Raw genomic sequence first — 15,730 nt, 5'->3', positions numbered from 1 at the left:
CCAACCATCACATGCCACAGAAAATCTTCTTTCTTCATCTCTCTCTTTTCCACACTCATTTCAATGGTCAAATACTCGTTAACCCCCAACCGTAGGTAAAGTATTTATCCACAACATTATCCACTGACGACATTTTTCTTGCTTATTAATTTACAAAGTATAATTGTTACCAAGTGATCCGGTTTGGATCTACCACCTTGTATTTATTTAGCTCCTAGGGTAGAACATCCGACAATATACTTTCAATATCATTTATATATGGACCCATGACCGGCCCATCTATATGTTATTGCATCCTTTGATTTCTACACAGTTATTGGCATTCAAAATGTCATTAATAGATGTTTAGTACAGAAGCATCACATAATTCGTTACTAATTATCAAAGGATTCCGGGAAACATATTAAAATTCTTTACTAGTATGGACAAAAAGGAATGAAATGAAATATGCAGTGATTTGGTGGTTATCAAACCACCCATTTGCTCTGGACTTTGGAGGGAGGCCACACAAAAAAAGAGAAAAGCCCAACAGAGAAAAGCCCACAAAAAAAAAAACCTACTGTAGAGAAGAAACTTGCTTGTAAATGCTGACCAGGAGTGGTAGATCAGGAAGAAAACACCGTCAACATCAACGTCAACGTCAACGTCAACGCAGCACCAAACTACCTTCAAAGACGATAGAGGTTGGGCATCGAACCATTCACAAGCGATCGCAGCGCAAACGGCGTCGCATGACTCGCATGACCGATCGAGATACATGGATCGATTTGGAGCTGCTTGTAATTAATTTGTATACGCATTCACTTTTTCAGCTCACAGACACCAGCTAGCAACAAGTGAATTGATATCTTCAATTCTTCATCATCATCGATCTTAATTAACACTCTGTTTGTTTGGTTGTTGTTGTTGGATAATTGGATATACATGGCTGTTGTTCGATCAGTCCAAGAAGCCTCATCCTCCTCCGCTTCCGACACTCGTCGTCCTGCTCCATTTAGTTATCACGTGTTCTTGAGTTTCAGGGGCGAAGACACTCGCAAGACTTTTACTGACCACCTCTATACAGCCTTTCTCAAAGCAGGGTTTCGCACGTTCCGGGACGACGATGAGCTCGAGAGAGGAGAAGATATTAAACCGGAGTTCCGGAAAGCCATCCAGCAGTCGCGAAGTTCAGTCATTGTCTTCTCAAAAGACTACGCGTCTTCCGGGTGGTGCCTCGACGAGCTTGTGATGATTCTAGATCGCAAGAGGAACTCCGACGACCACGTAGTTTTGCCGGTCTTCTACGACGTCGATCCATCTCATCTGAGGAAGCAGACAGGAAGAGTTGCAAAAGCATTTGCTAGACACGACAGAAATCAATCGGTAAAACACAAGGTCAAGGGATGGAGGGCAGCACTTGGAGAAGTTGCAGATCTAGCAGGGATGGTCTTACAAAATCAAGCTGATGGGTAATTATTCATTTCAATATTCCAAATACTACTCCATTTTTATGACGCTGGATTAGAGCTCTGTCCGGAGTCAACGACATTTTAATTAATAATTAACATATCACTTGATTCATTTTGGGATTTATATTAAAATAAAAAAAAATAATGCTTTTTTTTTTTTTTTTGGTCATGCTATTTTCATGAGACTGATATAAATTTAGTGTCTTCATACGAGATCTACATATATACTCTAAAATTCATTTATTTCACAAATAAGTAAAACAATAACTTGTGTGATGAGACATCCTTTAGCATTATTCTTTCTTATTGATGGCACGAGGCTTTACAATTTAATTATCTCAAGTCATATATGATGATCATGTTTGATTTGTTTTCCACTTTGATTGCAATTTTCTAGGCACGAGTCAAAATTCATCGAGAAAATTGTTAAAGTGATTGAAGACAAACTAAGTCGCACACCCTTAAGTGTTGCTCCGCACCTGATTGGAATCCATTCTCAAGTCGAAAATATCAATTTATGGTTACAGGATGGATCAACTAATGTTGACATACTTGTCATTTATGGGATGCGGGGAATAGGGAAGACAACCATTGCAAAGGTTGTATACAATTCAAACTTTAAAAGATTTCAAGGAAGCAGTTTCCTTGAAAACATTAGAGAACGTTCGAGAACACCCAATGGCTTGATTCAAATGCAAAAACAACTTCTTTATGATGTTTTGAATGGGAGAAAAGTGAAAATACACAATGTTAGTGAGGGAATAATGAAGATTGAAGATGCTATTAGCTCTAAAAGAGTCCTTCTTGTTTTCGATGATGTAGACCATGTAGACCAATTAGATGCGCTATCTAGAATGCAAGGCCAGTTCTATCCAGGAAGTAAAGTAATCATAACAACTAACAATGCAGGATTGTTAAAAGCTTGCCACCAGCTTATAAAGGTGCATAATGTTGAAACTTTTGGTGATAGTGAATCACTAGAGCTCTTCAGTTGGCACGCATTTGGACAAGACCAGCCCAATGAAGATTATATGGAATATTCAAAGAGAGTAGTACAGATCTGCGGAGGACTTCCATTAGCTCTGAAAGTTTTGGGTTCCTCTCTATCAGGGCAAAGTATAGTTGTATGGGAAAGTGCATTAGAGAAGTTGAAAGCTATTCCAAATGGTGAAATCATGAATAAACTAAGACTAAGCTACGACTCTTTACAGGATGACCATGATCAAAATTTATTCCTTCATATTGCATGTTTCTTTATTGGAATGGACAAAGATTTTATTGTCAAAATACTAGACGGTTGTGATTTCTACACAGTTGTCGGCATTGAAAATCTCATTGAGAGGTGTTTGGTTACAATTGATGTACATAACAAAGTGCAAATGCATCAAATGATTCAGGACATGGGAAGAGGAATTGTTCACTTAGAATCAAAGGAACCTGGGGAGCGAAGTAGGTTATGGCATCATAATGATTCTTTTACAGTATTGACAAAAAAGAATGTAAGAAATCTATGTTTCTCTCAATTATATAATGTAATGTATATTTTGTGGATTAGGTGTTTATTTAAATATTTTTTACGAGATGCAATGTTTGTTAACTCATCCTTTTTTTTTTTTGGTTATTAGGGTACACATACAATTCAAGGACTTATCCTGGATAAGCATCCTGCATACAATCCAGGAAAGTCAAATGAGGTACTTTTGGAAAGCAATGCATTTGCAAAGATGCATAAACTAAGACTTCTCAAGCTTAGTCATATACAAGTAATTGGATCATATGAAGAATTTCCTAAAGATTTAAGATGGTTGTGTTGGAATGAATTTTCTTTTGATTATTTACCCAATGATTTTTCTTTGGAGAGCCTTGTTGTTCTTGAAATGTGCTATAGCAGCTTGAAACAAGTTTGGAAAGGTGCAAAGGTATGCTACTTCATTTTATAAATTCTCCCTATTCTTTAATTTTTGGGGTTTTAATTTCAATGATTATTTATAAATTTAAGAATTGACTCCATACCACCTTTCATTTTTCTTTATTTCAACAGTATCTTCCATCATTGAGGATCCTAAATATCAGCCATTCCCATGCCCTTACCGAAACCCCTGACTTCTCGCACATCCCCAATCTAGAAAGTTTGATTCTGAAAGATTGTGCAAGCTTGGTTTATGTCCACGAATCCATTGGAACTTTAGAGAGACTTGTTCATTTGAATATGAAAGATTGCAAAAACATTAGAGAGCTTCCAAAGAATATTTCTATGCTAAAATTGGTTGAAACATTGATCATATCTGGTTGCTCAAATCTTAGTGGGTTTCCAATAATGGAGGTAGGGAAGATGAAATCTTTGAAAAAGCTTCAAGCAGATGGCATTCCAATACATGACTTATGCACTGCCTCTGGGCAAGTCAAATTATGTCCAAGCAAAAATCCAGGAATCGTTTGGGCTTCATATCTACCACACAGTTTAGTGGATTTAAGTCTTGCAAACTGCAATCTCTCTGATAATGATTTTCCCAAGGATTTTGGTAACCTATTCAGGTTGCAAAGATTAGATCTAAGCTTAAATCCAATTTCTTGCCTACCAGATTGCATCAGAGGAATTACAAGTCTCCATAAACTCCGTTTTTCTCAGTGTGAGGGGCTCAAATCGCTTGTAAGGATACCAGCTGTAGTACGAGTGCTGGATGTGATCGGATGCGCATTGTTGGAAACAATTACAGGTGAATCAAGTGTAAACTTAACTTGTGGATACAACTGGAACCTAGTCGAAATTAGGTGGATATTCAAGTTAGAACCCATTGAAAGAGTTCAGATAGAAATGACCCAACTTTTTGGCTCCCTGAACTTGCAACCCACGGACACCATTATGTTGAAATGTTCCCTCGGTTCTACTATGTGGAAGAGGACGATGCTTCCCATCCAGGTTTTTGCCTTTTTCCTCTCTCTGTCTCTGGTATAATAAGCAACATAGTTGACTAATATTTTGATTTCAATGGTATATGTAGGTACTATATGAACCTGGTATAATCAGCACATTTGTTCCTGGGAGTGAGGTTCCAAGCCAATTCAGCCATAAAAGTAGAGGTTCCTCCATATCTTTTACTGTACCTTCACTTTCCGGTCAAAGGATCCAAGGCTTGAACGTCTTCTGTGTTTATGCCCAATCCAATATTGATTGTTCTAGCACCATCAATGGTATCAATCATTTTCCTAACCCAATAATCACAACAGTCAGTAATAAGAGCAAGCGTCTGAAGTGGATCTATAGCCCATTGTTCTTCGGCGATCCGGGTGATGGAAAAGACTTAATATGGTTGAGTCATTGGAAGATTGGGAATCAATTGGAAGTTGGCGATGAAGTGACTGTTTCAATGTTCACGATATCTGAGTTTCAGGTAAAGGAGTGCGGCATCAAACATGTGTACAAGCAAGAAGAGAATATGATGAGTACCCAACACGATAGTGACGACACCACAGTGAATCATTTAGAACCATCTGGCCTTGGTGGAGATTTGTCATATAATGAGGTGCGTCCAGGAATATACTTGGCCTGCCCGTATCGATTTGATTCAGTGAAAATTCTGTCTCGACTCATTCAAGAGTTTGATGAAATAACAGGTGTGTTCATCAAGTGTACCATTAATTTGATTTTGGAAATGCTCCTTATTTAAACGTACTGTTTTTTTTTTTTTTTCCAAAAAATGAAATATAAAACACAAAGACATCCAGCATCACAATTCACAAGTTTTTTTTGTTGAGTCAGGCTGTTGATGGATTGACACTCCATAAAAAACACTTCTAAATCGATCCAATTTGATTAATTTCAAGAGATTTTCTCTGATATGTAGGAATTAATTTTCTGGAATAATTATTTTTTATGTTTTATAGACAAAGAAGAAGATAAACAGGGTGACGGCACAATTGCAGAACAGAGGGCCAGCAATAACGGCAGTGGTAGAGGTTGGAAGGTGTTCATCATGGCCACTGTCTTGCTTCTTTTTCTTCTGTTGGGGGTGCATGTCTTTCAGCCCCCTCAAATTACACCGATTCTGGTCCCAACTTAATCAGTTTATCATATCTGTTTGCTCGCTCCTCTGTCTTCATGAATCTGTTGTATTTAATGTAGTCGTGTTTGGTTCTCACTCTTATTTCATTTCAAAGTATATTTGAATAATCCAATAATTTGGATGATTGGATTTGTTATATCACGTAGTTGTATATCGGTTATAATTAATAATTTTTTTTTAAGTTATGCCACATAACAGTATATTAGTTATATAGAATAATTTATCCTGCAAATAGCCCGATCAAATGATTAAAAATCTTGATATCCAGCAATCCGATTTATAATTCCTGTTTATATAAATCAACTTTTATTGTAAGTTTTGTGAAAATAAAAAATGAAAATTACAACGTACGTATTACTACTCAGCCACTTAGGACTTCCAAGCATGCATATTCTGAGCCAATAAAAAAAAAAGGACTTCCAAGCAAATTTGAAACTTTCTAACTTAAATTTAATTGGTTCCTAATTAATTAATTAATTAATTAATTCCAAGCATTTTCTTGACCTCCAACACAAAGTCATAGACTTTATATGGGTCTGGTAGGCTCTTTGAAACACTCTCCCTCTGGCTGCCCCTTTGCACCCATTCCATTATCTTAGGGCATTCTTTCTCAATGCTGAAATTGCAATACACTTCATACGTATAAAATCTGCAAGAGAATGGTACCAAGGCAATGTCCAAGAGGCCAAAATGCTGGCCTCCAAAGTAGGGCTTGTCCCCAAGCACACCTTCTAACAGCTTCAAGCATTCTATGAACAGTAATGCAACACTTACCACATTTTTATACCACAATTTCATACCATCTTACATGGCATTTATATATTGGATACTAAAAATTAAAAAATAAAACCTAAAAAAGAAAAAGGAAATACCCTTCCAGTAAAGTAATGACACATCAGGTGGGATACAAATGTGGAAAAAAAAATGTGGGACAACTAGCATTATTGTTCTATGAAGTCTGTCTTTGCTGCTTCTTGGTCTGCTCCCTTGCTTCCCCACATCCGTCTCCCACAGTCTGCTATCTGCTTAAACTTAGTTAATTAAGACTTGTTACCATGTTTATATAGAGTGTTTTTATCAAAACTACTAAATATTTATTATCCCATTTTTTTCAAAAATAGTACTTCATTATTAAAATTATCAACAACAACAAAAAATTATGGTGCCGAGGGTCTATGGCTCTATGCAGAGCAATTTCTGGACTTTCTCGAAAGGTTTCTATAAATATGTTATTTTGTAAATAATTTTATTTAATTTTTTCATATTTGGTCTCTCTCAACTGTTTTTTTTTTGTGGCTAAATTTAGTCTCTCAACTTTAACTGTGTCTCATTGTCTCTTTTCAGTACATCAAACTCTAATCGGTCCTAATTTAGTCCGAAAATTAATTTTTGTATGATAAGGACACAATCAATTACTTTTGTTAAAAATTGTTGGTTGACTTATATGCATTTTATCTCATAGATTCATGGAAAGTTGAGTGATCATTGATTTAGAGCTGTGACAGATAAATATGAGGCAAAGTACTCACATTTGGATTTTTTTTCGTTAATACATGCAAAACATTAATTTAGAAACTAAATCAGCACAAACTAAAATTCTGGTAGATACAAATCAAAACTCATGAACGAAAATTAAAAAAATAAATATTAAAAAAACCATAAAATGATAACTTTTTTTTTGTTGTTGCCCATACAATGTCCTTACAATACGTACATATTAAAAAATGAGAAATATTACTCATTTTCTTCTTATAATACTTGTTAAATGTGTTTGTACATATATACTTGATACTAATTCGACCCGGCCATTTATTAATTGTTGTAAAATTTTATTTACCCGCAAATATACGAATCTAGTAGTATATTAACGAGGTCGAACCTCAAGGAGTGATGAAAAATGATACACTAAGCTTAAACTTAATTTAAACCTAACTTAGTTTGAAAATTTTGTTGGTTTGTGAGGCAACTTAAAATTAAATGCAACTAAATTAAAAAGCAAATAAAGTAAATGAAAAGAGAATAAGGTAAATAAAGGTGCAATAATTGAAATATTAAATCTAGAAAGGAAAATAACAACTTTTTGGTTATAGAAGCTAAACAATAGTATAAGAACCAAGGTTAGGGTTCCACACCACTTATGAACATATTAAATGAGATTTTTAGTAATTTTCCCAAAAAGAAGGGCACCCAAGAGTCATTTGATGCCCTCTTACAAAGATAAATATGAATTAAGCACAAGAATTGAAGATTTATATGGTAGATCTTGATTTTGCTTAGAAAGTTCAAATTTTAAGCAACTCAAGTGAACCAAAGCTAAGGAACAACTAGAGTTCAAAAAGTTTGTGTTTAAAACAATTAACCATAAAGCTAAAATGTGGAAAGAGGATCTAACAACCCATAATATATGACATTATGGGTGAAAGAGGATTTCTTTCTCATTTTAATATCAAAATCTAGAGCTTGTAGGATTTTAAACAAGGGAAAATTTAACATAAAGTCCTCATTTAATAATGTTCATGGTGGTGCTTCCCCCTTACCTTGGTAAGGGGGTTTAGTGACCACCCATGTTCTTATATCTTAAATAAAAATAAAGAAAGAAGTAAATGAGCATGAAATTTAAAGAACAATAAAATAAATAACACTACTAATAATAAAGTAAAGAACTACATAAAATAAAAGGCATAAAGTAAATAGAGGATTAGAGAAGAGAGAAGAGAGAATAGAGACATAATATTAAAGTTAACCATAACATAAAGAACTACATAAAATAAATGGCATAAAGTAAATAGAGGATTAGGAGAAGAGAGAAGAGAGACATAATATTAAACTTTCATTAATTAAAATTGTAAGAGAGTTACATTCCTGTTCTCTCTCAAACATCATAGCCCAATGGCTTGAGAGAGAAATCCTAGGAGAAATACTAGAAAAGGCAGAAATTAAAATTCTAGGGTAAAAGATCTGGTAAAGGGGCTGAATGTTTCCTTATATAGGCAAAACTTAGGGTAGAAAATATCAGAAAGGGGGAGAGCTGGTAACAGCTAATGAGGATCAGCACAAGCACAAGAGGCGTTGGAACAATCTGGAAGCAGCTGGAGAAGTCTGGACACGTGTCGCCTGCTGGTTGGTTGAATGCTTGATTAATCAAGCACATTGATGGGCGGAAGAAAGAGGGGCGGCTGGCTTGCGCTGTGCTGAGTTGTGGCTGCTTTGAAATGCGTGAGGGAGAGAGTAGATAAGGGAGCTCGGCTTGCGGCTTGAAGGCTTAGCTGGCTGGCGTGGGAAGGCGTGCAATATCAAACCAAAGCTTTGCTGCTGGGCGGACGAAAAAGAAGCAGTCGGGTTGATTTCAGCTACACCACGTGTCGCCTTGCCAATGGATGAGAGCTTGATTAATAAAAGGGCATGCTTGCGGAAGGTGTTGACGCGTGGAGAGAGAAATGAAATAGCTGGGCCATCTGCTGGGCAAGTGGTTGTTCGGCTTCCTGAAGGAATGGGCTGGGCCGGGCTACTGATGGAGAGAGAGAGAAAGAGATGAAGCGGGCTGGGCCATTTACTGGGTGAGTGGCTGTTTGGCTTCCACTGGACTGGGCCTCTGCGCAAGTGGGCTTCTCCTCCTTCATTTCTTGTTTGGGCCGGCTGCTTCCTTTATTGGGCTTTTGTGTTCCTTTTCTTTAATTAAGCCTACAAAATCAAAATTAAAATAAACAAAATAAAATCTAATAGACAATTAAATAAAACCTAATAAATCCTAGGTAATAAGACAAAAACTATAAAACCCATTAATTAACTAAATAATAAAAATAAGATTTTAAAACACTAAAAATGTTCAAAGACATAGACAAAAATGTATGGTTTTAAGGATAAAATATATATATAAAATGAGTTCAACATTAATTGTGTTTAGTGTATCATATTATTTTTGTGTTCATGGCCAACCCACTAACTTCATGTTGGGTTCAAGTCTTATTATTGTGTCGTGTTAAAAATTGTCATTAGTAAGAATTAGTAAGAAAAACATGTCAAATTAAAAAAATAAATACATTTTTCTTTTATTTTTTTTTATCATATATGAGACAAAGGGAGAGAAAGAAGGGATGATAACTCGTAAAAAATTAATCAAGTGAAATTTAATCTTTAAAATATTGACAATGACTTACCTTGTTGTCGAAAAAGTCAACCCAAAATCTTGCCTTAGCTCTCTGATAAGGATCCTCCGAAAGTATTGGAGCTTTGTGATTCCAAGCATCATCAATGTACTGAAGAATGATGAGGGATTCACATATGGGCTTATGGTTATGGATAAGAACTGGGACTTTCTTATGCACTGGGTTCATTTCTAGAAGCAAGGGGCTCTTATGTTTTCGTAAAAGATTTTCGTCTTCCATATAGTGGTAGTGGACTCCCTTCTCTGCCAAAGCAATTTTCACTCTCATGGCATAAGGGCTAGTCCAGAATCCCAAAAGCACCACTTCTTGATCTATTTGGTAAGGCAGAGAGGGACAATGCATGGATTGGATCAAGTTCGAAGGTATATATAATTAATTGCACTAGATTTAGACCATAGTTTGAGTCTTTGACAAGGAAATGGATCTAATTGGCTGTGTGATTTGGTTAGGTGAGACTTTGACAACAAAGGGGTACTTGACCGTATTAATCTTCGTACATATATTTCTATTTATACATATTTTTAGCTCAGAAGACCCTTCTATTGAGGTATATCTCATTTTAGGTATAATGAGATATGATTTGTGAGACTCACTTCATATTTTAATTCAATGATCGAAATTGACTAATTTCAAAGTCTCAACTTAAGAGTCATCTCTACAAAAAATTAGACAAATTAGAAATCATTTAACTATTTGATTAAAGAGTAATGCTATTTGGACCAAATTAGACCTTCTACAACCATGATCCCCAATACCCAATACCCAAAATCAATTTTGGGTATCAAATGGTGTCCAATTTCAAATTTTGGGTCTCATCAACACAATGGTGTTGATACCCAAATATGGGGAATGATACTTTCCACCTATTTAATTAATCTTAAAATTGATTAAGTGCCCGTTAATTAAATATTTATAATATTTTATGATTCAAAATATTATATGATTGTTAATAATTTAATTATCTCTTCAAAATGACACCAATATCAATATATTAATATTAAAGTATTAAAAACGTTAAAGACAACACAATTTATTTTATTTCACAACACAAACACATAAACTAAACTACGAACACATAAACTAAACAACATTGGCCCCTCAACCAAACACTAATCATTCATGATTACAAGCTCAAGCATGTGGTGCGCCTCCCGCTTGGATACGTGCTCAATCAAATTTTCCTTCAACCATGCATTCTGACGCCTGTCTCTAACCAAATTGCGACGGACATTCTCCTCAGGTAAAGATGATGGAGGCCCACCTTGTATGCTTGGTTCCACACCGTCATACTCTGCTTCTGCCCTTCTAATCATCTCTTGTGCGTTAAACTCTTCCCAGGCTGGATCATCTTCCTGTCGCTCATCATCGACAATTATATTGTGCAATATTATGCACGCTTTCATGATATAACCCAAATCGTTGGGTCTCCAATAACGAGCTGGCCGTTTGATAATCTGCCATCGAGCTTTTAAAATCCCAAACACCTTCTCTACATCCTTACGGAAGCTTTCTTGTCTCTTCGCAAACAACTTGTGAGGATCCGAAATCGGGTTGCGTATTGATTGTCGCTCACCTCGGGTAGATCCCGTCAATAAGATAGTATGAGATTTTGTATTCCACATCATTGACCCTGTATTTCACCTTGTGGGCTCTTACAGATATCTCTGCATCAAAGAGTTGTGAGCAGTCCAGCACGGTATGTCATTGTTAGCACCCGAAAATCTGAAGTTTGCATGCCAAATCCACGTGTCGTATGAGGCAACTACTTCCAAAATAACGGTTGGTGTATGGTAGTGCCCACGATAGTGAGCTTGCTTAGCCATGGGGCAATTTTGCCACACCCAATGCATGCAGTCTAAGCTTCCAATCATTCCTGGAAATCCTCTCTGGTGGCCTTTTCGCATGAGTCTTCTCATGTCCTCCATATTAGGTATGTGGAGATACTGCTCCTCATAGACCTCGGAGATGGCACGGCAGAACTTATATAATGCATCCCTTATGGTGCCCTGACTAATGGTTAGTAGCTCCGCAACCGCGTCGAAGGGTTGGCCATATGCCATCACTCTCAATGCCGCAGTCACCTTCTGATGGGGTGTGCAACCAAGTCTACCGATTGCATCTGGCTTGGATTGGAACCAATCATCATGGAGCACACATCTTTCATAATCTTATTGAATAGGGGTTGATGTCCGAAACGTCACATTGTCTTCTATCGGTGCAGGGTTGAAGTAATTCTGCATCAGTCTCCCGTGAGCGCCTTCCCTATCTCAATGTGTGTAACGCTGACAAGAAGACGTACCATCGTGACGTGGACGTGGGGCGACGACTGATTGCCCCATGGACATAATTAAACGCCTCACCAGCATTCTGCCTTCCTCTACCCTTTCGTAACTAGTGTCAGAATCATTAGACTCGATCTCCAGAGGACTCGAAGATGAAGACGAAGACGATGAGTAGTTGAAAGGATTCATCAAAGTGTTGATCAGATGAGAAATTATCCTGAATAGATAAAAACTATGTTAAATTCAATGGATGAAGTTATCACAATTTATAGAGAATTCTACAAAATAGGGTACATGAGTAGTCATCTCATGCAGGGCACGTGAATAGTCATTTCATGCAGGGTATGTGAATAGTCATTTCATGCAGGGTTAGGGAATAGTCACTTCATAAAGGGTTAGGGAATAGTCATTTCATGTAGGGTTAGTGAATAGTCACTTTATGCAGGGTTAGTGAATAGTCACTTCATGCAAGGTGACAGGAATAATCATTTTAAATCCACTACATAATTCAAAACCTAAATATAATTCAACTCTTAAACATAACCGAAACATAATTCAAATCTACTACATAATTCAAATCCTAAACATAATTTAATTCTCAAACATAATAAAAACATAATTCACTAATAATTTGGAGGGTACTCCGGGTATGACTCGTTAAGGTTGGTGATATCCGGGTAGTATCCGGATGAGGTGTACCTCGAGCTCGAGGTAGCACGTGCACATATTCTTGCAATTATTTCAACTTGTTTTGATCTCCAATACTCTTTTTGCATGTCATTCATGTTTGTCAAGTCTTTGTCCATAATCTGCCCTTCCTCCCACTCTATCGCCCTCTTAAGCCTCGCATGTTCTCTTGCTTCCTTTGCCCTTTCTCTTGCTTCCTTCGCCCTTTCTCTTGCTTGTCATGCCATCTCTCTTGCCGCTTCTCTTTCTTGCCTCACCCTTTCTCTGTCAATTCTCATTTCCTCAACTACACGTGATCTATTATTGTATTCGTCAATTGCCTCCAATATATGAATTTGGTGGGGTTCAGCTGCCTTGGCCCGCTTTGCTTTATTTCTTCCTAGTGGCCTTGGGCGTGACGGGCCTACCGGTTGCCATGATGGTGGGTCATCATTTGTATCAAGGCCAACCTCATCTTGATCATCCGGTGTGTCATTGGTCGGTGGTTCCTGATCATTGACCCGCACAGTTGCATTTGCAGCTGAGTACTTGACGCATTCTTTTAAATCCTTCCAAACGTGGAGCAGACTAAACTTTTTTCCATTAGACTTGCTTTTATATATCTCAAGTGCGTCCGCAAGCTACAAAAATTATGACACATGAATAAATTATCAAGTATTAACAATGGCATAAACATACATCATTAAATTAAATATATACATTCATAAAATAAAACTTACTACATCGTTTACATTTGCACCGCTTTGACGTCTTCTTTCGACATCTAGTAATGAGCCATAAAATTTGTTGCAAAACCCGGCAATGTCCTTCCACCGTGATCTAATTGCGTCCATCGTTTTGCCCGTTCGTGTGCCCAAATTATGCTGAAAAACATTGTAAACTTTGGCCCAAAATACATCATTTTTTTGTTGTGTACCAAGTTCCGAATTTGGAGACTTCTCTAGCCAAGCTTGAACTAGAGCAATATCTTCATCATTGGACCAACCAAGACCTCTAACCATATTGAATTCATTAAATTAGATGAAAATGTTGTGTAAAAGAGAGAAGAATGTGAAGAAAAAACTAAGAAGAATGAGGTATATATAGAATTTTTAGGGTACTAGCCGTTATTAAATTAAGGGGAATTTTTTTAAATTTTTTTGGTATTTTTTCATATTTTTAATAACATTTAAATAAAGAAAATCATGAAGAGCAATCACAGCCCTTGATCTTTCAACGGGCCTTGGATTTGGGCCATTCATTTAAAAAAAACAAGTACAATTCTATCCGTTGGTAGCAGTTGTCATTCAAAAGGTGAGATATATAGCAATAGTACACTTTCACATTCTCTCTCATCAACTTTTTCAATAAATGTGTTGCTTTCTCATTCTCTTTCATCAGTTTTTTTTAACAAATGTGGGCCAGACTGGGTATTGGGGATCACTGATACCTAAATTTGGGGATTGAATTTGGATATCAATATTTTGTGGGGTTCGGATTCCGATCCATTGAAGATGATATATATCTATATTATACCCAAAAAATAGGTTTGGGGATCAGATCCCGGTGGCACTGTGGAAGACCTTAAGTGACTAAATGAGAAGAACCAAGTAAGGTGTCACATAGGAGATGTGAAGATGAGAACCACATGGAGATAAGGACCACCTCCCCAAGTGACACCTCACTTGGTCCCTCTTATTTGGTCACTTAATTTGGTCCAAATAGCATTACTCTTGATTAAAAGGTCATCATTTGAAGTGTTTATCAAATCACTATCTTCATCTATTTATCCAATCACAAATAGATGTCTTAATGATTTCTGATTTATGTAATCTTTTGTAAAGATGAATGCTTAATTTTGTCACACAAAATAAAATATATAATTAACACTCATTTTTTTTATTGTCTTAAAATTCCAACAATTTAAATTTCAAAACAATAATTAATAACCAAGTCATATCCATTATGTAAATTGGAAAAAATTATTGTATGTGGCCGTAACATCACGTAGCATGATAACGTGATGTTACCAATTCACTTAGATTATAACACGTGTACGATTTTAAAGGTATTTTTTAGGGTTTAAGGTTTTAGAAATGAATAATTGTATACGTATTATAATTTAAGTGGATTGATAACACCACGTCATCGTGCCACGTGGTGTTACAATCACATACAATAATTTCTCGTAAACTAGACTTAATCAATATTAAATCCAACATAACAATAAATTAAACTTGAGTATAATGGATTAAAATAATTCAAAATTGTTTCAATTATTTCTGAAAGAAACTGAAGCTAAAACCTGGAAGATGAGCCCTAGAAAGTGCCTTCGCCACAACTTGTTATCTTTGATAAAAAAACCCGATTATAGTGTTTGGACCGCCAAGGTGTAACAAAAGGAAGGGAGCCCAAAATACCAGAAGAACACTATCATTAACTTGGGGGACTAATTGAGGGCTGTTGCCTTGGCTACTTGAGATTTTTTTTTTGGTCAAGATAAAGGTTCTATTGTTAAAAGCCCAAAAAGGCTGAGCAACAGAACAAGGCCAAAAGACCCCAACAAAAGATCCAAATAACTAAAACAAACAAAGCATGCCCAATAACACAAAAGGGCCCAAACAAACAAAATGGAATCAAAGCCCAACCCAACGTCAACAGATTCCCAGTCAGCGATCAAGCAGATAAGCAAACCAAATGGGCAACACTATCAACTTGTTGGACGTTCGCTTTCTCAAGGGTACGCAAAGAATTAAAAAGGTCTGCACAAGAGGCTCAAGATGGCAAACCCCCAAAGATTCCACTTATCCCATGTCTTCTTGAAGCTGCTAGGACTGGGGCATCTATATGATCGATATATATATCATATCCCTTTTCTTTCTTTCAAACCACTCAACAACAATTTCAAAGTTTCTAGTTTCTACAAATTAAAAGCAGAAGAGATATAAAATTAATTATTTTACTTGATATACAATATTGGAAAAACAATATTCATCGATCGATATGATTAAAGTTGAATAGTTCCATGATCTATTTATTAGTAAGGTGGTGATCCAACGTGACCATTCTTACCTCTGAAAATTTGGTGGTAGGCATTGTGT

The 15,730-nt window shown here is 36.4% G+C and overlaps 3 protein-coding genes across 3 annotated transcripts; 1 reads left to right on the top strand and 2 right to left on the bottom strand.

The window, feature by feature from the left end:
* Positions 1-586: 586 nt before the first annotated feature.
* LOC147292762 (disease resistance protein RUN1-like) lies at positions 587-5,652 on the top strand. The gene is made up of 6 exons (XM_086234200.1): positions 587-1,451; positions 1,849-2,950; positions 3,077-3,370; positions 3,493-4,371; positions 4,454-5,066; positions 5,337-5,652. Exons 1-6 carry the CDS (start codon positions 925-927, stop codon positions 5,510-5,512), a joined length of 3,591 nt encoding a protein of 1,196 aa, XP_086090326.1. The 5' UTR covers positions 587-924; the 3' UTR covers positions 5,513-5,652.
* A 340-nt stretch (positions 5,653-5,992) lies between these two features.
* Positions 5,993-9,990, bottom strand: LOC147292761 (putative glutathione S-transferase parA). The gene is made up of 3 exons (XM_086234201.1): positions 9,673-9,990; positions 6,473-6,537; positions 5,993-6,272 (listed from the first exon to the last, which is right to left on the bottom strand). The coding sequence occupies exons 1-3, from the start codon at positions 9,946-9,948 to the stop codon at positions 5,993-5,995; spliced, it is 621 nt and encodes a 206-aa protein (XP_086090327.1). The 5' UTR covers positions 9,949-9,990.
* An 800-nt stretch (positions 9,991-10,790) lies between these two features.
* Positions 10,791-11,303, bottom strand: LOC147292760 (uncharacterized). Its single transcript, XM_086230923.1, has one exon. The coding sequence runs from the start codon at positions 11,301-11,303 to the stop codon at positions 10,791-10,793; it is 513 nt and encodes a 170-aa protein (XP_086087049.1).
* Between the last annotated feature and the right edge of the window lie 4,427 nt (positions 11,304-15,730).

The sequence above is a fragment of the Dryas octopetala genome, chromosome 2 (assembly GCF_963921425.1).
Source record: "Dryas octopetala chromosome 2, drDryOcto1.1, whole genome shotgun sequence".
In the NCBI taxonomy this organism is placed as follows: domain Eukaryota; kingdom Viridiplantae; phylum Streptophyta; class Magnoliopsida; order Rosales; family Rosaceae; genus Dryas; species Dryas octopetala.
The sequence above is the reverse complement of the archived record's forward strand: the minus strand, read 5'-3'. Positions and strand labels throughout refer to the sequence as shown.